Source organism: Malaclemys terrapin, chromosome 9 (assembly GCF_027887155.1).
Source record: "Malaclemys terrapin pileata isolate rMalTer1 chromosome 9, rMalTer1.hap1, whole genome shotgun sequence".
NCBI lineage: Eukaryota > Metazoa > Chordata > Testudines > Emydidae > Malaclemys > Malaclemys terrapin.
The window spans coordinates 71,495,399-71,518,159 of record NC_071513.1 but is presented as its reverse complement, the minus strand read 5'-3'; the positions used below and the strand labels follow the sequence as shown (position 1 = coordinate 71,518,159).

Below are 22,761 nucleotides of genomic sequence, written 5' to 3'. Positions count from 1 at the left end.
GCGGGGTGGGAGGTTGAGGAAAATAGTCTGGCTGCTGATTACGCACAGCCAGACAGCCGGGCGATTAGAAGAGAACAGCGGGAAGCGCTGTGCATCCGGGAGGCTTTGAAAGCTAGGTTCCTGAGTGAGCAGGGTAACCTGTGACTTTTAAGTTTGTGTACAGAGAAGCTGAACCTGCCCCCGTTTCTTTACCCAGTTAATGTTGACTAACCTCTCCAGTTACATACCCCCTTCACCCCCTTCCAACACACGTTTCGAAATAAAAATAGTTCTACTTTGTTAATGCACACCGTTTTCTTTAATACTGTTTTCGTGGGAATTTTTTAAAACTGGGACGCAGACTGTGGTGCGGAGCGGGTGTAGTGTAGTGACGCGAATGAAGCTTCTAAACTCAAGGATTGACAGGCTCCGCTGCGGTGGGATGGTTGTTTCAACGGAGCCTGTCACCCCTCCTGATCGGGACTGTGTGTATGGGGGGGCTATGTGACTTTGTGGCAGGGGGAGGACGGTTACAGATCCCCTGCTGCGTGGCTCTGTGATCCTGCATAAGGACCGCCGCTTAAGATCTGTAACTGCCCTCCCCCGCCACAAAGTCACAGAGCAACACACCCCCCACCACATAACATGAAAACAACCTCCCAGACTAACCAGGGTAACTAGTCACTGCATCACTGCACTGTGTATGTGCCCTGCTGCTGTGCCTGCCCCCGCCTGTGTACCCTGCCAAAGGTGACTGTCCTGTCCAATTACCAACCCCCTTTCCCCTCCTCCTCCAAAAGAACATGATTGAAACAGTAGTTAACAGAAACGTATTTTTTATTATCAACTACACATGGAAGTGGGAGGTGAAACTTGGACGGGGGCTTGTGTCAGGCGGGAAGGAAAGAACTTTTCAAGTTTTGGGGAATGAGAGCCTTCTGCTACTAGAGCTCTCTGCAGGGGTGGAGTGAGAGTTAGCAGGGACTCTGCCGCCTCTCCTTCTTTGCACTTTGGGTGAGATGGGTATGGGACTTGGTGGCGGGGGAGGGCGGTTAGAGATGGACTGCAGCGGGGCTCTGTCCTCCTGCCTCCGTTCCTGCAGAACATCCACAAGGCGCCGGAGCGTGTCTGTTTGCTCCCTCAGTAGTCCAAGCAGCATTTGAGTCGCCTGCTGGTCTTCCTGCCGCCACCTCTCCTCCCGATCCATGTTTGCTTGCTGCATTTGGGTCAATTTCTCCCGCCACTGGGTCTGCTGTGCTGCCTGGGCTTGGGAACAGGCCATAAGTTCAGAGAACATGTCCTCCCGTGTCCTCTTCTTCCTATGCCTAATCTTCTCTAGCCTCTGGGAGTGTGATGCCAGGCTACGTTGTGAGACAGTCGCAGATGTGGCTGTGGGAATGGGAAAAAGGGAGTGAATTCCTCAGAAAGATAAATGTAGTTGTGAACAAAGAACATAGTCTTTCTCTGTGAACAAGACCATGCACAGCACCTATCACATGCGCACTCAGCACAAGGTCGAATTCTCGGCCTTCGCATTCAGTGCCTGGGGTCTTCCACAGCACATTTGAGAAACGGGGCAGCACAACGGAATTTCTGTTGCAGGTAGACATGGTAAGCCGTAGACTTGTGGCAGTTTAAAACTTTTATATTACCACTGGCCTCATTTCACATTTAAAGCAATGTCAGTCCCTGCTGCCAGCAATCCGGCAAGCGGGAACTCTGCCCCTGTCCCACCCCCTTGCGGCTGTCCCCAGGAACGATCCCTTTCGGCAGCCCCTCTCCCGCCTCCACCGCGTGGCTGCAAACCAGCGGTTACAGTTCTGTAAAGGAACGAGCAAGCAGTCCCAACACTAACATTCCCCTACCTAATTCAAAGCAGGTCACCATGGGCGACATCACCCTGATGAGGATCTCTGACAGCGAGAGAGAGAGAATGCTCCGGGAAAGCCTCCAAAGACCAGGGCCGTATGCCGCCCTGCTGTGCAGAGCAATGATTCCCGAGTACTTGATAGTCTCGTGGCGCGGCAACATCTCGTACTTCGGAGGACCCAATAAGGCCGCTCTCCCCAGGAACCTCATGCAACGGCTTTCCAATTACCTCCAGGAGAGCTTCATCGAGATGTCCCGGGAGGATTACTGCTCTATCCCTGCACATATAGACCGCATTTTACTCTAGCTGCAGTAGCAGGGACTAAACAGTAGAGCGGCTTGGGCAGGACAATCACGGAAAACCGGACATTGCTAGATGTTTTTTCAAAACTTGCACTGCCCATGACTGAACCGTTAAGTGCCTAGGGCAAAGTAATCATGAACAACCCATTCTTTTAATTGTTAATATTCCTGTTCTGTTAAAAATAAATGTTTAGATGTTTACAACACTTACTGGCTGATCCTTCCCCAGATTCTGTGTCCGGGGTAACGGCTGGGGACGCTTCGTAGGGGATCTCTGTAAGGGTGATGAAGAGATCCTGGCTGTCGGGGAAATCAGCGTTGTGAGCGCTGCCGACTGCCTCGCCCTCCTCATCTCCTTCCTCATCTTCCCCGTCCGCTAACATGTCCGAGGAACCGGCCGTGGACAATATCCCATCCTCAGAGTCCACGGTCAGTGGTGGGGTAGTGGTGGCGGCCGCACTGAGGATGGAATGCAGTGCCTCGTAGAAACGGGATGTCTGGGGATGGGATCCGGAGCGTCCGTTTGCCTCTTTGGTCTTCTGGTAGCCTTGTCTCAGCTCCTTGATTTTCACGCGGCACTGCGTTGCATCCCGGCTGTATCCTCTCTCTGACATGTCTTTTGAGATCTTCTCATAGATCTTTGCATTCAGTTTCTTGGAGCGCAGCTCAGAAAGCACGGACTCATCGCCCCACACAGCGATGAGATCCAAGACTTCCCGATCAGTCCATGCTGGGGCCCTCTTTCTATTCACAGACTGCACGGCCATCACTGCTGGAGAGCTCTGCATCGTTGCCAGTGCTGCTGTGATCGCCACGGTGTCCAGACAGGAAATGAGATTCAAACTGGCCAGACAGGAAAAGGAATTCAAATTCAAATTTTCCCGGGGCTTTTCCTGTGTGGCTGGTCAGAGCATCCGAGCTCGTACTGCTGTCCAGAGCGTCAACAGAGTGGTGCACTGTGGGATAGCTCCCGGAGCTATTAGCGTCGATTTCCATCCACACCTAGCCTAATTCGACATGGCCATGTCGAATTTAGCGCTACTCCCCTCGTCGGGGAGGAGTACAGAAGTCGAATTAAAGAGACCTCTATGTCGAACTAAATAGCATCGCAGTGTGGACGGGTGCAGGGTTAATTCGATGTAATGGCGCTAACTTCGACATAAACGCCTAGTGTAGACCAGGCCTGGATCTCTACTGGCCACATTCTGTCATTGCCTGCACCTTGTTGATGTCAGTAGAATTGCATAGGATATATGAGCTATTAGCGTCGATTTCCATCCACACCTAGCCTAATTCGACATGGCCATGTCGAATTTAGCGCTACTCCCCTCATCGGGGAGGAGTACAGAAGTCGAATTAAAGAGACCTCTATGTCGAACTAAATAGCATCGCAGTGTGGACGGGTGCAGGGTTAATTCGATGTAATGGCGCTAACTTCGACATAAACGCCTAGTGTAGACCAGGCCTGGATCTCTACTGGCCACATTCTGTCATTGCCTGCACCTTGTTGATGTCAGTAGAATTGCATAGGATATATGAGAACAGGATTTGGCCCAAAGCATGTACTTCAGATAAATACATGTTAGCAAGACCTCAGCGTGCACACAAACACACCCAGATCTGTCAATTTATTCCTGGTTCTTAGGTCTAAGAATATTTTAAAAATAGCTGGGAAGAGGAGGGCCATTCTGGGGACTGGCATGCAGATGAGCAGAGCACACCTCCTACAGCATTTCAGAATTCTTATATCCTGAATTACCACAACATGTGGATTCTTGGCTTCAACTGAAGTCTGGGGTTGCACACCTTGGTTGATAATCCTGACCCTAATGAAGTTGATGGTAAAACTCCCATTGACTTTGATAGGGCCAGAATTTCACCCCTAGGTTCTACCAGTTTTAAAAGTTATAACAGATTAATATAAACTCCAAAATGTATATATTATATTTCAATGTGGCTTTATGTGCTGGTGACCTGGTAATAGAATAATATGCTTAATACAGTATTCTCATTAGCAGTTAAAATGATCTCATATTTGCAACATTATTGCAATAAAAACTTACGGACCTGCTGCAGCGAGTCTCGGAGTCTGGGTCTGCAGACTTGGACTCCCAGGGCTCCCATTACAGCGCTGAAAATAGCAGTGTAGCCGTTCTCCACTTAGGCTCGAGTTTGGATTCTGAAGCCTGGGTAGGGGGCTGGATTTCAGAGCCCAAGCTCCAGCTGGAACAGGAATGTCTACACTGCTATTTTTTGTGCTGTAGTGAGACTGAGGGTATGTCTACACTACGAAATTAGTTCGAATTTATAGAAGCCGGTTTTATTGAAATCGGTTGTATACAGCCGATTGTGTATGTCCACACAATAAAATGCTCTAGGTGCTCTAGTCGGCAGACCGCGTCCACAGTACGAGGCTAGCGTCGACTTCCAGAGCATTGCACTATGGGTAGCTATCCCACAGTTCCCGCAGTCTCCGCCGCCCCTTGGAATTCTGGGTTGAGATCCCAATGCCCGGATGATGCAAAACAGTGTCGCGGGCGGTTCTGGGTACATGTCGTCAGGCCCCTCCCTCCCCCGTCACAGCAACGGCAGACAATAGATTCGCGCCTTTTTACCTGGGTTACCTGGGTTACCTGTGCAGACAACATGGAGCCCGCTCAGCACAGCTGAGCTCACCGTCACCATATGTCCTCTTGGTGCCGGCAGACGTGGGACTGCATTGCTACACAGCAGCAGCTGCTAACTGCCTTTTGGCGGTAGACGGTGCAGTAGACTGGTAGCCTTCATCGGCGATCTGGGTGCTGGCAGCCGTGGGGCTTGCCTTTTGGCAGTAAATGGTGTATTATGACTGTTAGCCGGCCTATTACAAGTCGGGTCATCGCACATTAGCAGAGTCTTCCCTGAGCAGCAGCTCGTGCAATAGGCCTGAAGACCATCGTCATACACCGCCCCGTATTTGCTGCCAAGCACCCAGAAAGATGCCGAGGGCTATCAGTCACGCTGCACCGTCGTCTTAAGATGTAAAAAATAGATTTTCTCTGTATTCATTTGCTTCCCCCTCCCTCCGTCAAATCAACGGCCTGCTAAACCCAGGGTTTTCAGTTTAATCTTTGGGGGGGACCAGTCTGTGACAGTTGTTTGTGTCTCTCCCTGATGCACAGCCACCGTTCTTTATTTTAATTCCCTGTGCCTGTACGCCATGTCGTCACTCGGCCCCCCTCCCTCCTTCCCCTAGGCCGTCAGATACTACGTTTGCGCCACAGCTCGAGCCGAGAAGCGGTTCGCGCCTTTTCTTTGAATTCTGGGTTGAGATCCCAATGCCCGGATGATGCAAAACAGTGTCGCGGGCGGTTCTGGGTACATGTCGTCAGGCCCCTCCCTCCCCCGTCACAGCAACGGCAGACAATAGATTCGCGCCTTTTTACCTGGGTTACCTGGGTTACCTGTGCAGACAACATGGAGCCCGCTCAGCACAGCTGAGCTCACCGTCACCATATGTCCTCTGGGTGCCGGCAGACGTGGGACTGCATTGCTACACAGCAGCAGCTGCTAACTGCCTTTTGGCGGTAGACGGTGTAGCATGAGTGATAGCCGTGGGGCTGGCAGCCGTAGGGCTGCATTGCACCAGCCCCTTCCAGGCGATGGTATATTATGACTGGTACCCGTCGTCGTCGTACTGGAGTGGCTGTCAATCATGGCCACCTGGGCAGACATGCTACTGTCTCGATGATGACGGTTACCAGTCATAATATACTATTTTCTGCCAATTGCCCAATATTGTCTGCTAAGCACCCAGAAGAGGCCGAGGGCGATGCTGGGTGCTGGCGGACGTGGGGCTGGCAGACGTGGGGCTGCATTGCTACACAGCAGCAGCCCCTTGCCTTTTGGCAGATGATGGTATATTATGATTGGTACCCATCATCATCGTACTGGTATGGCTGTCACTCATGCTGCAGCATCGGCTGCCACCTTAAGATGTAAAAAATAGATTTGTTCTGTGTTCATTTGCTTCCCCTTCCTCCGTGAAATCAACGGCCTGCTAAGCCCAGTGTTTCCAGTTTAATCTTTGGGGGGACCATTCTGTGTGACAGTTGTTTGTGTTTCTCCCTGTTCCTGTACCTGTACACCATGTCGTCACTCGGCCCTCCCTCCCTCCCTCCCTCCCGCCCTCCTTCTCCTGGTCCATCAGATACTACTTTCGCGCCTTTTTTCTGACCAGGCGCCATAGCTAGCACTGGGATCATGGAGCCCGCTCAGATCACCGCGGCAATTATGAGCACTATGAACACCACGCGCATTGTCCTGGAGTATATGCAGAGCCAGAACATGCCAAGGCGAAACCCGGACCAGGCGAGGAGGCAATTGCAGCACGGCGACGAGAGTGATGAGGAAATTGACATGGCCATAGACCTCTCACAAGGCACAGGCCCCAGCAATGTGGAAATCATGGTGTCACTGGGGCAGGTTGATACCGTGGAACGCCGATTCTGGGCCCGGGAAACAAGCACAGACTGGTGGGATCGCATCGTGCTGCAGGTATGGGACGATTCCCAGTGGCTGCGAAACTTTCGCATGCGTAAGGCCACTTTCATGGAACTTTGTGACTTGCTTTCCCCTGCCCTGAAGCGCCAGGATACCAAGATGAGAGCAGCCCTCACAGTTGAGAAGCGAGTGGCGATAGCCCTGTGGAAGCTTGCAACGCCAGACAGCTACCGGTCAGTCGGGAATCAATTTGGAGTGGGCAAATCTACGGTGGGGGCTGCTGTGATCCAATTTGCCAGGGCAATGAAAGACCTGGTGATAGCAAGGGTAGTGACTCTGGGCAACGTGCAGTCAATAGTGGATGGTTTTGCTGAAATGGGATTCCCAAACTGTGGCGGGGCCATAGACGGAACCCATATCCCTATCTTGTCACCGGAGCACCAAGCCACCGACTACGTAAACCGCAAGGGGTACTTTTCAATGCTGCTGCAAGCCCTGGTGGATCACAAGGGACGTTTCACCAACATCAACGTGGGATGGCCGGGAAAGGTACATGATGCTCGCGTCTTCAGGAACTCTGCTCTGTTTCGAAAGCTGGAGGAAGGGACTTTCTTCCCGGACCAGAAAGTGACCATTGGGGATGTTGAAATGCCTATCGTGATCCTTGGGGACCCAGCCTACCCCTTAATGCCATGGCTCATGAAGCCGTACACAGGCAGCCTGGACAGGAGTCAGGACCTGTTCAACTACAGGCTGAGCAAGTGCCGAATGGTGGTGGAATGTGCATTTGGACGTTTAAAAGCGCGCTGGCGCAGCTTACTGACTCGCTCAGACCTCAGCGAAAAGAATATCCCTATTGTTATTGCTGCTTGCTGTGCGCTCCACAATATCTGTGAGAGTAAGGGGGAGACCTTTATGGCGGGGTGGGAGGTTGAGGCAACTCGCCTGGCCGCTGATTACGCGCAGCCAGACACCAGGGCGGTTAGAGGAGCACAGCAGGGCGCGGTGCGCATCAGAGAAGCTTTGAAAACGAGTTTTGTGACTGGCCAGGCTACTGTGTGAAACTTCTGTTTGTTTCTCCTTGATGAACCCTTCAACCCCCCCCCCCGACCCGGTTCACTCTACTTCCCTGTAAACCAACCACCCCACCCCACCCTCCCCTCCCCCTTGCAGAGGCAATAAAGTCATTGTTTTTTCACATTCATGCATTCTTTATTAGTTCCTTACAGAGGTAGGGGGATAATTGCCAAGGTAGCCTGGGATGGGTGGGGGAGGAGGGATGGAAAAGGACACACTGCATTTTAAAACTTTAACTCTTATTGAAGGCCAGCCTTCTGATGCTTTGGCGATCATCTGGGGTGGAGTGACTGGGTGGACGGAGGCCCCCCCACCGTGTTCTTGGGCGTCTGGGTGAGGAGGCTATGGAACTTGGGGAGGAGGGCTGTTGGTTACACAGGGGCTGTAGCGGCGGTCTCTGCTCCTGCTGCCTTTCCTGCAACTCAACCATACGCTCGAGCATATCACTTTGATGCTCCAGCAGACGGAGCATTGCCTCTTGCCGTCTGTCTGCAAGCTGACGCCACCTATCATCTTCAGCCCGCCACTTGCTCTGTTCTTCCCGCGATTCAGCCCGCCACCTCTCCTCTCGTTCATATTGGGCTTTTCTCATCTCCGTCATTGACTGCCTCCACGCATTCTGCTGTGCTCTATCAGCCTGGGCGGACATCTGCAGCTCCGTGAACATCTCGTCCCTCGTCTTACGTTTTCTCTTTCTAATGTTCACGAGCCTCTGCGAAGGAGAAACATTTGCAGCTGGTGGAGGAGAAGGGAGAGGTGGTTAAAAAAGACACATTTTAGGGAACAATGGGTACACTCTTTCATTACAAGGTCGCATATTTCAGCTTGCAGGCAGCCATCGTAGGCCACAGTGTTTTGGCTTTTTTAACCTTCTTAACATGCGGGAAAGGTTGCAAACAGCAGCGCATTTCCCATATCAAGGATGAATTGGGTTGTCCATTTAAAATGGGGTTTCAATGTAAAAGGAGGGGGCTGCGGTTTCCCGGTTAACATGCGGCACAAACACAAGTAAACCACCCCCCCCACACACACACACACACGATTCTCTGGGATGATCACTTCACCCCTCCCCCCCACCGCGTGGTTAACAGCGGGGAACATTTCTGGTCAGAAGAGCAGGAACGGGCGCCTCTGAATGTCCCCCTTAATAAAATCACCCCATTTCAACCAGGAGAGCTTTCTGGAGATGTCCCTGGAGGATTTCCGCTCCATCCCCATACACGTTAACAGACTTGCTTGCTTTTTTTTTGTAATGTTTACAAATATTTACAAAGTTACACTCACCAGAGGTCTCCTGTGTGCCCTGAGGGTCTTGGGTGAGTTCGGGGGTTACTGGTTCCAGGTCCAGGGTCACAAACATATCCTGGCTGTTGGGGAAACCGGTTTCTCCGCTTCCTTGCTGCTGTGAGCTACCTACAGTACCTCCATCGTCATCTTCCTCGTTCCCCGAACCGTCTTCCCTGTGTGTTTCTCCAGTGAGAGAGTCATAGCACACGGTTGGGGTAGTGGTGGCTGCACCCCCTAGGATCGCATGCAGCTCCGCGTAGTAGCGGCAAGTTTGCGGCTCTGCCCCGGACCTTCCGTTTGCTTCTCTGGCTTTGTGGTAGGCTTGCCTTAGCTCCTTAATTTTCACGCAGCACTGCTGTGTGTCCCTGTTATGGCCTCGGTCCTTCATGGCCTTGGAGATCTTTTCTAATACTTTTCCATTTCTTTTACTGCTACGGAGTTCAGCTATCACTGCTTCATCTCCCCATATGGCGAGCAGATCTCGTACCTCCCGTTCGGTCCATGCTGGAGCTCTTTTGCGATCCTGGGAGGACTCCATGACGGTTACCTGTGCTGATGAGCTCTGCGTGGTCACCTGTGCTCTCCACGCTGGGCAAACAGGAAATGAAATTCAAACCTTCGCGGGTCTTTTCCTGTCTACCTGGTCAGTGCATCTGAGTTGAGAGCGCTGTCCAGAGCGGTCACAATGAAGCACTGTGGGATAGCTCCCGGAGGCCAATAACATCGAATTCCGTCCACACTACCCCAATTCCGACCCGCAAAGGCCGGTTTTATCGCTAATCCCCTCGTCGGAGGTGGTGTAAAGAAACCGGTTTAAAGGGCCCTTTAATTCGAAAGAAAGGGCCTCGTTGTGTGGACGTGTCCAGGCTTAATTCGGTTTAACGCTGCTAAAGTCGACCTAAACCCGTAGTGTAGACCAGGCCATAGTCTCTATATCTGGGCTCTGAGATTTACTGCCACGGGGTTGTTGTGTGGTTTGGGGTTTTTGTTTTTTTTTTTGTATTTTTTCAGTGTAGACAAACCCAGATATACAGTGGGAGAAATTCTTCTCCCATTGATATATTAGCATCCCCACTCAGGCCCCAATTCAACAGAACATCTGCAAAGCCTGATCCAAAGACAGGTGAAGTAAATAGGTGTCTTTCTGTTGATTTCAATGGTCTTTGAGATCAAGTCACAGAGTACGTAACCAGGTGCTTAAATGGGATTTAAGGTTAAGCATACACTTAATTGCTTTGCTGAAGTGGGGCCTAAGTGAGGTAGTTTGGCTGTTAACCGAGAGCAGAATTTATACCAGTGTTTTGCTATTCCAGCTTAACTCCATTTTCTTCAACTGTGTATGATCAAATATAAATGTTCTTTTATTGATATATAGCTATAATAATAAATAATACTTCTGTTCATGGGCGGCGTGGCGCATAGGCTGGGGAAGGCTGTGCCGCTCCAAACAGCCCGACGTGGCCCCGCCCACGTTCCTCCCCGAAGCCCTGCTTGTCGTTTCCGCTTGGCCCCAGCCCAGGCAGGCTGCTCCTCTTCAGGGAAGCAGCGTGCTGGGACTGGGGCTGGGGTGGCCGGAACTTGGGATGGCTGGGGCCATGACTACATATGATAAGAGTAGAGTGACCAGATCACACAGGTGAAATATCAGGATGTGGGGGATGGGGGGATGGAGAAAAAAAAAAAAACGGAGCTCCACACCCCACCTCGCTCCCTCCCCCCCGCACCAGTTTGCCTCTGCTCCGTCTCCAACTCCCCCGCTCCAGCGAAAAAAACAAAAAACAGCCACCGGAGCTCCACGCTCCGTCTCCCCCACCAGCTTGCCTCCTCTCCGTCTCCACCTCCCCCCTCCCTCCAGTGCTTGCGCCGCCATACAGCTGATCAGCGCAAGCGTGGGAGGGAGGGGGGAGGAGGAGGAATGCGGCATGTTTGGGGAGAGGCGGGGCCAGGGCAGGGATTTGAGGAAGGATCCACTGGGGCAGTGAAGGGGCATGGCTGGGGGTGGGGCCAGGGCAGGGATTTGGGGAGGGATCCAATGGGGGAAGGAGGGGGCGGAGTCGGGGCGCGAGCCCGTGTGCCGGCCCGGAGTGGAGGCAAAATATTGGGACAATTCACGTCCCGATCAAAGGGGGGGATTCCCCTCCTTTATAATTAAATTACTTCACATTGAAACCAATGTAATAAAGAAAAGGTGATGTATTTTAATTATGAATGGTTCCCAAATCATAATTTCAACTGGGACTAAAAGCTGTCAGTTGCACAAGGTTTTAAATTGACATTTCCTGTAATCCCATATAGGTCCTCGAGGGGATCCTGGATCACCAGGTCCTTCTGGAGAGGAGGGGTTGATTGGACTAACTGGTCCTCCAGGCCCATCAGGAAGACCTGGTGAAGATGGAGCAAGTAAGAGATCATAGACTTATAAACATAAACTGTGAGGTCTATATACTGTCCACCTGCCAACAGAAACTGAGCACAGACCCAGGGAAGTCATGTGTTATTTTAACCTTTGCAACATTCAGTGTGGGGAGGCCGGGTAAAACAGGGAAGGTAATGTTGAGTGAAGGAGGATTACCTGGCAGTGGGGGATTAGCTGGATCCTTTAACTGTTCATTTCAGGGTTAGAACTTCTAATGTTGGAGTGTTTTAAAAGTTGAAGATGACTTTTTGTAAAGAAAGGGTAACACTGGTTTTTATATCAGTACAACTTCACTGAAGCACACTTTCAACTTTAACTTCTTTTTAATTTTTGTTGTTATTGCTCACCTGTGTGTGTCCCATACATACACACACACACTCTCTTATATATAATGGACAGGACTTATATTAACCTCTGTCAGAAAAGACCTTAATGAAGAGGAGAGGGCAGCAGGACTAATGTGTTCCTCCTCTCCCCAGGAGTCTGTAACAGCTCTTTAGAGCCAACATCACATGGTTAGATCTCTGACTTTGCACTGGAGTAGCATGTCCAGGTGGGGGAAAACATGGCATTCACTTTACATGGCATCCTCTCCATTGGAACTAGTGAAAATATAACCTTCTAAACCACTGGTAGTTAACTCTGCTCTTTGCTGTCCTTTCACGTGAGGGTGGCTAGCACATGGTAGCAAGAGCAGCAGAGAGGGCACTCGAATATAGGGAACAGTTTCTCCACAAGGCTGGAGCTTCCTTTCCCCATGGATCCTGAGGAACCAAAGGATTTGAAGGCCATGCCCCTTCCTCCTCAGCAGCCTCAGAAACCCATTTCCCCAGAGAGAAATACGAGTTACAAATTCCACAAGATAAACTTCAGAGACCTTGGCTTTTCTAGCCTCCTTCACCCCCCATGAAGCCTTTTCATAGGAGGTACTGTATGGCCCATAATTTATTCTTCATAACTCTTAAATATTCATAATTGCTCTGTATAATTTATACTTACCTATTTTCCCGATAGGCCTCCCTGGTCTGCCAGGAGCATGTGGGGAACAAGGTCCTAAAGGTTCTCAAGGGGACCCTGGTCTCCCTGGAACAGCTGAATCAACTCCAGGAAGACCAGGGTCTCCAGGAGCACCAGGATTACCAGGAGCACCAGGAAGACAGGGTTTGCCTGGACCACCTGGTAAGAGAAACAGTACAGGTGTCTTGTGTGAGGAACATTATAAATAATTAATAGATTTATGAAGTCAGTGAGAACATGCTAATAGAAATGGTATTTTCTTGTAGGCCTGCTCTATAGTGTTGCATCTGGTATACAGTAAATACAATACTTTATTTTGTTACTATCTTTAGAATATTGTTAATTCTGTTTGAGAGGATAGGGGCCCATTCTTTGTGTGTGTGGGTAGCTTTTGAGTAGGAGGTCTTTCCCACTGAATTGGATTAATTAATTTTACAGCTAGGACTCCAACTGTTATCAGTCTTATGTGAGATGTAGGGGAAATGTTTTTTACTATTAATTTTTTTATAGGAATCGTTAGCATAGAACCAATTTCTCTCATGTCTTTATATATTAAACTAAATCTAAATGTTCACCAGTAATCGTTGAGGTATCAAGGTTTAGAAAGAAGCCAGTGTAGTCATTGTAAATAGCTGATGGCTTAGTTCTGATGGCTGTGCTGGATGATAGAGAACAGTAGAATTGTTGGAAGATTCCAGTGGAGAAAGGACAGTTGTAGGTATTCTTGCTTTTTAAAAAATATGCTGTGCCTGATTTTCTATTGTCATGCACCTTGTGCAGCCGTTATATCAATACAAAGAGGGTGTAAAAAGTCACTATGTCTGAACTGTGACGTTTTGCAGTGGTGCAAAATGACCGCACGAGGTACATGGCAATAGTGAATAGACATACACTCTGTTCATTAATGATTTGAAAAGTATTTTTTCTTTAGGCCAGATCCTCAGCTGAAAACCTGGCTCTAATTTTTTAATAGTTATTAAAATGCATTATGTAGTACATTAATTATTTGTAGGTTAAGTGTTCGAGTTTAACTTCTTTTGCTTCAGTGGAGGTACTCCTGATTAACACCAATATAATTGTGATTAGAATCAGGACCTTACTCTCAAGTTAAGCCTTAACTAACAGAGAACCACATCTATTAAAATGCATGGAATGTATGTGTCTAAATTGCCTAGATTGCTTTGAAAATCTCAAGCTAAATCCAGAAGTCATGACCAAAACAGGGGAAAATGCCCCAAATCAACACCCATTAAAAGAGATATGAACCCCAATATTCTAAAAAAGGCAGTATCGGAGAGTAGAAGTGGACAGGAGTATTGCCTATAACCTTATTTTGATCTCTTCCATCCTCTAGCTTACTCCAAGAACAATTTCATACGCAGTGGCTTGTAAGCGATTTCATAACATCCCTAGCTATTTATTGAGGATCCCAATGAATGAGAGAGATGGTGGAAGGGAGAGAATATGTCACCTAAGCTGTAAAAATATTCAGTCCAAATAAGTGCCCTTTTTCTTCTTAAGGTATAGTTTGTCATGGCAGAGGACTTCGTGGACAGCAAGGAATAAAAGGCCAAATGGGACCCCTGGGAAGAAGAGGTGAAAAAGGAGAAAAAGGTAAGTATGCATCAATAACAGATTTTAATGCAGAGGAGATCTTAGCTGAGCTCCATCCTTTTGTTTCACCGTTAAAGACCAGAACCTGCAAGCAGAAGTCGAGGGCAGCTCCCTAAATGGAGGGCTTGGAGCATCAGGCCAAGTCATGAAAATACGGTCCAGATTTTCAGCCAGCTTAATGCCATTGAAGTCAGTGGAATTACTCCAGTAGAGAATTTGTTCCAGAGTGTGTAAAGATTCCACATCTAGTATAGGGAATCACGTGACTTTTGTTTCCTGGGGCTGTGGTGGAATATAACAGGCCTTTACCCACTTACTTCCCACCTGCATACAGAAAAAAGAATGAATGATATTTCTGTTTATATTGTACATCACAACCAGTTTGAAGTTGTTTTCCTACATTTGTGTAGGGAATCATGGCCACTGTTCATGTGACCTTGGTCCTGCTGGCCCACCTGGTAGACGAGGGCCACTTGGTCATCAAGGAAGGAAAGGACAGATGGGATTTCCTGGAAGCTGTGGAGAAAAGGGTGATCCAGGTTTCTCTGGCACAATAGGACCAACAGGACTCCCAGTGAGTAATTCTTACAAGTTTCAATTAAAAATAAAGTCAACAAAAACTCACTTCTCCAGGAAGGGAAGTGTCCATTTGGAGGAGGAAGAAGCAGAAGACACTTGGTGCTTGTACTCTTGTATTGCATGCAGTATCAATTGGGCACCATTCTCTCTGCGGTTTTTTCAGCATTATGACTAAGGCTCTTTGAAGGCTACATTTTTCCCTTTTATTTGCTACAAAGGCAGTCCCCGTTTTTTTTATTTCTCAGTTTCCTTTGGGGAGTTAATATTTTTTTGTTGATCTGTAAAGAAATCCTGTCCTGTGGAAGGCTGAGCTAGAAGAGAAAATGTTGGTTTTATATTAATTGATCGGGAAGGTTTTGGATGAGTTATTTTTGGTTTTTTTGGGTTGCCTTACTCTCTCTTGTGCTTCTGGTTTAGAGAAACAACCATTTTTCTTGGAAATATTTTAGACATACACTATTTGCCATTGAAGATTGTTGGGCTTTACTTAATTAGATTATGGGGAAAGACTCCCAACAAAATGTTTAAAAGGCAAGAAATATCAAATTTGAGTCACATGATGTCAGCAGGGGAAAAAGCAAACTTAAGTCTACACACAGCCACAGATTTTTCATAGTTATATTCAAGATCATCAGTCAAAAATAATAAAAAAAAAAGTCCCCAAAACTCCCTCTACATGATATATACTTTTAATACAAACTAATGCTTTCCTTAATAAAACATAGCAAGAATTTATTTTTGGAACTCACTATTACTGTTGATTGGTAGATAGAACTATCATGAAGTTGGTAATTTTTACTCTGATTTCATTGTCATTTCAAAGTATTCCATTAATTTTTTTCTAAAAAAATATTTGAGGTGCTTAATGCAGCATTCACTGAGCTCATTTGTTTAATGAGCCAAACTGAATTTAATATAGAACCTAATGTTCCCTACAGACACTGTAATATAAAATGGTATCCAATCAACCCAATAGTATCCATATGCAAAAAGTGCCTGAAAATGACTAGATCCAACAAATTAAAGTATTTTCACTTGCCTACGTGGCATTACTGCTATATAACAATTTCACCTAAAGAAAATAATTCTTACAAAATAGATGAATGAGTTACTGGTAATAAAAGATTTCTGTACTAGAATCATTTGATATCTGCACACAGCAGTTTATATTTTCTAGTATAGCTTTGTTTTAATATTGTCAAATCTGGCATGTAATTTATCATAAACCACTTTTATAAGGAAAATAGCAAGGTGAATTAATTCATCATTACAAAACACCTCAAATGTGTGTGTCTACCTCTATCTTATTTGTGTGCTTTTTTATTGGGAATGGCTGCCAGCAGGTCTAACAAATGGAAGGAAATCTCAGCTGAAGACCTAGATATTCAGTGGGTTGATTTATATGAGGACATTTGTTACCTAATCCACAGTATATCTATTAATTCTAGACAGAGACTTATTTTCTTTAGTGTGCTTCAGGGAGTGTAATTTACACCCCACAGCTGGCCACACTGCAAAAGCAGACTTAACCTAACTGCCTTCTGTATACGTTTCAAGAAAATGATCTATTAGTTTTGGTCCAACGTGTGGACACTGTATCCAAGAGAGTATGTATTGAAGTGCTGCCAGATCTGAATTTCTGTATTTTGTTATGTGATACAGTTACCGTGAATAAGTATAAACAAAAATATGTATGTGTGTGCGGTCTTACTGTGGCTGACTCATCATAAGATATATCACTTTGCTGTACATATTTGGATATCATAAAACAGTAGAGAAATGACTTATGGGGTTTCCAAAATATTATTTCTCAGGCTATATCTACACTACCATGTATGTTGGCAAAACTTATGAAGCACAGGGGGGATGAATACTCCACCCCCTTGAGTGACATAAGTTACACCAACGTAAGCATTAGTGTGCGTAGCGCTATGTCGGCGGGAGAGCTTTTCCCACCGACATAGCATATGCCAGTCACAGGGGTGGGTTTTTTATGCCGACAGGAGAGTTCTCTCACATTGGCATAGAGTGTCTTAGCCAGCTGGCCTGCAGAGGCGCTGCTGCAGCACTGTACCTGTAGACAGGGCCTCAGAAAACATCACTGTGATTCAGATGTGGAATTTAAAGAAATGGCTGCAGAACTCAGTGTTATCAACGCCCTCAGTTTTATTACTGGCCTCACACAGGGGCACCAGGTTTGTATAATTTTTGGTGGTGCCCAGAACAGGTCCAAGTGCCGCCCCCCCACCTACCTTGTAAGCCGATATATATTTTTTAAAATAATGTAAAAATGTGAGGGCTCTGGGGTGGAGCTGGTGGTGAGAGGTTTGGGGTGTGGGAGGGGCTCAGGCAGAGCATTGAGGGGCAGGAGTGCAGGCTCTGGGGTGGGGCTGGGGATGAGGGGTTTACAATGCAGGAGGGGGCTCAGGGCTGGGGCAGAGGGTTGAGGTGCAGGGGGGTAAGGGCTCTGGTTGGGGCTGGGGATGAGGGTTTTGGAGTGTGGGAGGGGCTCAGGGCTGGGGCAGAGGGTTGAGATGCAGGGGGGCGAGGGGTCTGGCTGGGGGTGAGGGCTCTGGGGTGGGGCAAGGCTGAGGCTGAGGAGTTTGGGGTGCAGGCAGACTGCCTTGGGGCCGGGGCCAGAGAAGAGGACCCCCCCAGCCCTCTTTCCCGCGGCAGCACACTCACCTCGCACCACTGTCACTGCATGTGATCCTAGGGCCCCTCTCAGGTCCAGAAAGCCGCCTCGCCTCCTCTCTGGTGGGTGCCGGGAGGGGGGGGGCTGCTATCACACATGCACCTCCTCCCCTGCTGCTGCCCCTCACTGTAGCCTCACTGGGGGTGAGGGATGGGGCTGCCCCTTGCCCAGCGTGGGGCAAGAGTGGTGACTGCGGGCGGGGGGGGCCCTGTGTTAGTGGTGGGTCATGCCGGAAAAGGGAAAGGTCCGAGGCGGAAGGGCAGGGGCAGGTCAGCCTGTTCCGGCACTAGTGGTTGGGGAGCACGAGGACCCTGTGGCAGCAGTTGATGCTGGGAGGCAGCAGAGCGGAGGCAGTGCTGAGCTGCAGTGTAGAGGCTGGGACGCTCTGGGGCCCAGGGGAGGCGCGTGGGTGTAGCAAGTGGGGGCCAGGGGACACTTGGGTGAGGTGCGCGGGGGCAGCAGGCAGGCCGGGAGAGAGACCTGGCCCCAAACATTGGTGGAGCCAGGCCCCCAGGCCCTGAATATTGCTGTAGCCTGTGCACCATGGGCCCATATAACTCACTGCCCTTGGTCTCACAATATTTATTTTTTCCCCCTTAAAATCCCAGCTCCTGGAGTCAACTCATGATGCAAGAATCGTCTTTCTTTGTTTTTTAAAGTATATTTTTAGCCCTTATTACGGTTGCAAAGAAAAGTTTTGAAGCCATGACCTGAGTGTTCCTCAAAGCTCAGAATCAGGAAGGCAAAGAAACACACCATTAAATTTATTATTTTTTATTATTTATTTATTATATATTTATAATTATTATTTTATTATTAAAAACCTCATTATGTTTAACCCAATCTGATGATTTTTTAATGTTTTGGGTTGGCAATATGAGCAATAGTTCATCTGCATTTATCAACTATCTGAGGAGCTGTAGGTATGCACATTTGAGAAATGTGCACCGATGAGACATTTCAATATAATCATATAGATTTCTTGTAGGACAAAATTTAATTTTTTCTTTAATTTTTTTTATTTGAAATAACTTTTTGTTCTGAAATTTAAGCCAATTATAATAACAAATAAATAAGGTCAAAATCCAAACAAAATATTTCAAAATTATCAAAACAAAATGTTTCAGTTAACCCCAACTGACCATTTGTTCTCAGATTGTTGGCTTGTGAAAATGTAAGCTTTCAACTTTTTGATCCAATTTGGGATGGGAACATTTTTTTGAATTCTCAGAATTTTTCCCAACATGGGAACATCATTTCCTACCCCGTTCCAGAAAATACTTTGTTTCCTCTAATCCATTTCAGTTATTGAAGTCTTACATTTTACTTGTAACAAAGTAATACTTCAGTAGGTACAACATTTTCAGACAAATGAGATTTTAACTTAACTGCATCCATTCAAACGCTGGTCACGACAAAGCAAATCAACTTCAGCTGGCACAAAAGATTTTATTTACCCACCCATGTGCTCTCATATAGCATGGCCTGATCCAACAGCCATTGAAATCCTGTTGGCATCAGTGGGTGCTGGGCCAGATGCTATAATGGGAAGAGCATCTAAATACTACAACTTGCTTTAGTCTTAAGACTCTTAAATTTACATACCCTGGTTGAATAAAGACTAGGGGCCTGATTCCTTGCTCCATTACTATGATTTTACATAGTTGTATCTCCCTGGACATCAGTGGAGTTATTAAAAATGATATAAAAACAATGAACCTCCTTCTCTAAGGGGATCCCATGAGTTACAGTGGTTTTTTTCCCGCAGTGTGTTGCTTTGATTGCTGTATATTTGGAAATAATTTTAGAACACCAGAATACCAGAGATATGCTATTTATTGTGATTCATTACTTGAGCTTAAATGGTTAAAAATTCATATTTTTTTTAAATCATAAGGGCAAACCTGGTTCTTCTGGAATAACTGGTGAAAAAGGAGAAAAGGGTGACCTGGCCAGAGTGAAAATCAAAGGTAAACCTGTATTTATTATCATCCATTGTATTTCATGTACTGCATGCAGGATAATAACAGGAGAGGACTCCATGCTTGTAAAATTACACAGACTCTTTATTAAAGCATCCCAGAGGTGCTAGCACTGAAGCCAAGTTCACACAGATTGATTTCCTGGTGCCTCCTCCAAAATCTTTCCTCCTGCAACCTGAACTCCTCCCTCCAAATTCTGTGCAGATTGCATAATAGCTTGCCATTGCTGCTACCATGTGACTATTAATATGTCACATGAATATTTTTATTTAGGCACTTACAGAGACGTACACAGTTAGGACTGAGCAAAAATGGGAAATGACTCCCTAGGAAGAAGGAGTACTGTGGAAAGGGATCTGGGCATCATAGTGGACCTGTAACGGTGGGTGACTCACCACTGTGGTGCCTCATGCTGGCTGTCCTGGGAATTAGCTTGGGGTTTGCCAGTACACCCTTCTCAGATGGTGTCTCGCCCGTTGTCTCATCTGTCTTCACCTCCAGGACCCGCGTCGTCCTCTTCTGGACACAGCCCTCCAGCTGTGCCCCACTCGGTTCTTTCCTCCCTTCTGGGGGACCAACAGTCCATAGTTCAAACACTTGCCTCAGTGGCAAATTGCAGTCCCATTCTAGCCTCTCATCTCAGTGGCAAACTGCAGTCCATTCACCGGTCACTCCCCTCAGTAGCCCACCCGCTACTCCCGGTCCCAACCCAGGGACCCTATAGCTGGCAGACTCATACTGCCCCTCCTCCAACTCTGCCGTCTCCTTCCCTGGGCCACTTCCCCGCAACCCCAGCACCTCCTCTGCCTTTGTATTGGGGCCTCACTCTGGCAGCCGTCATACTCTGCTGACCCTGCCCAGCACTGCTCTGTCCATGGTGCTACAGCCCTCTAAGCAGCCAGTCCTCCTCCCTCAAACGCCAGGGAGTGACTGCCTCAGTCACCCCATCACAGGACCACAAGCTAAATATAAGTCAACAGTGTAACACTGTTGCAAAAAAAGCGAACATCATTCTGGGATGTATTAGCAGGAGTGTTGTAAGCAAGACACGAGAAGTAATTCTTCTGCTCTACTCCATGCTGATTAGGCCTGAATTGGAGTATTGTGTCCAATTCTAGGCACCACATTTCAGGAACGATGTGGACAAATTGGAGAAAGTCCAGAGAAGAGCAACAAAAATGATTAGAGGTCTAGAAAACATGACCTATGAGGGAAGATTGAAAAAATCTGTCAGGGTGGTTAAACACTGGAATAAATTGCCTAGGGAGGTTGTGGAATCTCCATGATTGGAGATTTTGAAGAGCAGGTTAGACAAACACCTGTCAGGGATGGTCTAGATAATACTTAGTTCTGCCATAAGTGCAGAGGACTGGACTAGATGACCTCTTGAGGTCCCTTCCAGTTCTATCATTCTATGAAAATGCAGTTACTGTGTGCATATAAAGATCATTGGATTTAAATTGTTTCCTGAAATTCCCTAAGCCTGCCTGTCACTGCTACCTCTCCCCAAACTAAGCACACTCCCACCCAGAGAAATTCAACATCTCTGTGGCCTTTGGAAACCATCCTTCTATTTGTCAGAGTTACACTTAATCACTTAGGGATCAAAACCAATAGGTGATCAATCACACAACATGAATTCTAAAAATAATGTTGAATGAATTATTCTATGAACAAGAAATATAATGAATAAAATATTCTTCACAAATAATTCATTATTTGTTTGCACATGTGTATGTGCTGTAGGGTGTTGCTGTGCTATCACACACATGCACAGACTCTGAAGCAGTACAAATTATTCCTGGTTTATTTGCCATAGATTTCCTGAGACACTGGTGTGAATCCTTTGGAGTTAATATTTTTTGCCATGTTTAATTTTTGCAAATAGAGTATTTTCATAAATGTTCAGGGAAAAATATAAAACTCTTGCAATTAAATTACTCCACATTATTTACCATGCTCCAGCATAACACTATGAGTGAAATCCTGGCTCCACTGAAGCGGATAGCAAAGTTCCCACTTAATACAATATGTAAAGAGAGAGAGAGACACCCACCTCCCATATGTCCTCATGATATCCATATGATAAACTGCAATTTTGTTACAATTGCATGTGACAATTACATTTAGTTGTTTCATCTGCATTCTGCCCATAAATGCATCTCCCCAAAGATATATCAACTATGCTAACATCCTAAATCTTTGAGCAGTTATGGCAATCTCTTAAACAAAACAAAAACAAAAACTATCATTAAAAACATTTCTTCCTTGTGCCCAAATGTCCTCAAAACTACACTGCTTTGAGGTGCAGTTTACACCCCTGCATTACTGTGTGGTTTGAGGTTCAATATCTTGTAACTATGCATAACTAAAAACATGAATCTTACCTAATTGAAAAAGGGAGATTCCCAAATTGCTTCTAGCTCTTGCAGTGTACTGCAATATCTGATTTTAAAGACATGACATTTTTATGTACACAAAAGTGATTTTAGATCATTTATAGAGGCTTCATTCGTTTTAAAAAGTCTCTTCTTCTGACCATCGTACAGATAGATTTATTATTTAGCATAATCTATCTATCTTTAAAGGTAGAAGAGTGGAAGTCACAGTTCCAATAATGAAAAAAAATTCTCTAAAGCATTTGTTGGAAACCGAACATATGCACAAACAGGACAGATGTGATGTAGTATTTACTGACACTCATTTGGGTTGCATAATGTGGCCACTCCAAACTCACGGTAATTACGATCATGTAATCTAACCTCTCATATCACAGGCCAAAAAACTTCACCCAGTAATCTCTGCATCAAACCAGTAACTTCTGTTTTAACTAGGATGTACCTCTGAGAAAGAGATCCAGTCTTGATTTAAAGACTTCAACCCACCACAATCCTAGATAAATTGTTCCAAATTAGGAGAGATGAACAGAGGAAGAAACTTAAATCCTTCATTAAAGAAATTCCACTTTATGAGCTAAAGAAAATTTTTGTAGAGCCGCAGACATTTTGTCCAAATATCAATAATGATTACCTATCATTCAGAGGAGCAGAAAGGAATAGACAAACATCTGCTATGTATATTACTCTAAGCTTCTTTTTTAATTGTTTTAAGGAATAAAAGGAAAAAGAGGACCTCTGGGGGCTCCAGGGCTTCCAGGCCAAAAAGGTACTGCCGGCAGAGATGGAGATCCAGGATTGCCTGGAGAGAGAGGAATTCAAGTATGTTTAACTTTGTTAGCAGCTGTTTCATTCTTTGTTTTGAATTAATTTCTCATTTTACTAAAAAATCAGTACATTTCCAAATTATTTACAGATTAAACTGTTTTATATTTTCCTAGTAACCTGTAGCTAACTGCTGACAAATGAAAAAATCTAACTTCCTTATACAGACACTGCTCTTTATTTTAGGGATCTTAGATGTATTTTCTGAATATACTGTATCTGCATGATGAGACTGTGAAT

At 46.5% G+C, this 22,761-nt stretch overlaps 2 protein-coding genes across 3 annotated transcripts in view; one reads left to right on the top strand and one right to left on the bottom strand.

Annotated features, from left to right (window-relative positions):
- Window positions 1-22,761, top strand: part of COL4A4 (collagen type IV alpha 4 chain) — a 139,923-nt gene that overhangs the window by 69,276 nt on the left and 47,886 nt on the right. For both annotated transcript variants that reach the window (XR_008446252.1, XM_054040193.1), the window contains exons 18-23: window positions 11,293-11,397; window positions 12,428-12,592; window positions 13,952-14,044; window positions 14,455-14,618; window positions 19,216-19,288; window positions 22,412-22,518. Coding sequence is in view for 1 of the 2 variants with exons in the window: in XM_054040193.1 (XP_053896168.1) it covers window positions 11,293-11,397; window positions 12,428-12,592; window positions 13,952-14,044; window positions 14,455-14,618; window positions 19,216-19,288; window positions 22,412-22,518 (707 nt within the window). In the remaining variant the exon portion in view is untranslated. The remainder of the gene's footprint in view (window positions 1-11,292; window positions 11,398-12,427; window positions 12,593-13,951; window positions 14,045-14,454; window positions 14,619-19,215; window positions 19,289-22,411; window positions 22,519-22,761) is intronic.
- LOC128843388 (uncharacterized) lies at window positions 799-3,139 on the bottom strand. The gene is made up of 2 exons (XM_054040194.1): window positions 2,363-3,139; window positions 799-1,368 (listed from the first exon to the last, which is right to left on the bottom strand). Exons 1-2 carry the CDS (start codon window positions 2,937-2,939, stop codon window positions 893-895), a joined length of 1,053 nt encoding a protein of 350 aa, XP_053896169.1. The 5' UTR covers window positions 2,940-3,139; the 3' UTR covers window positions 799-892.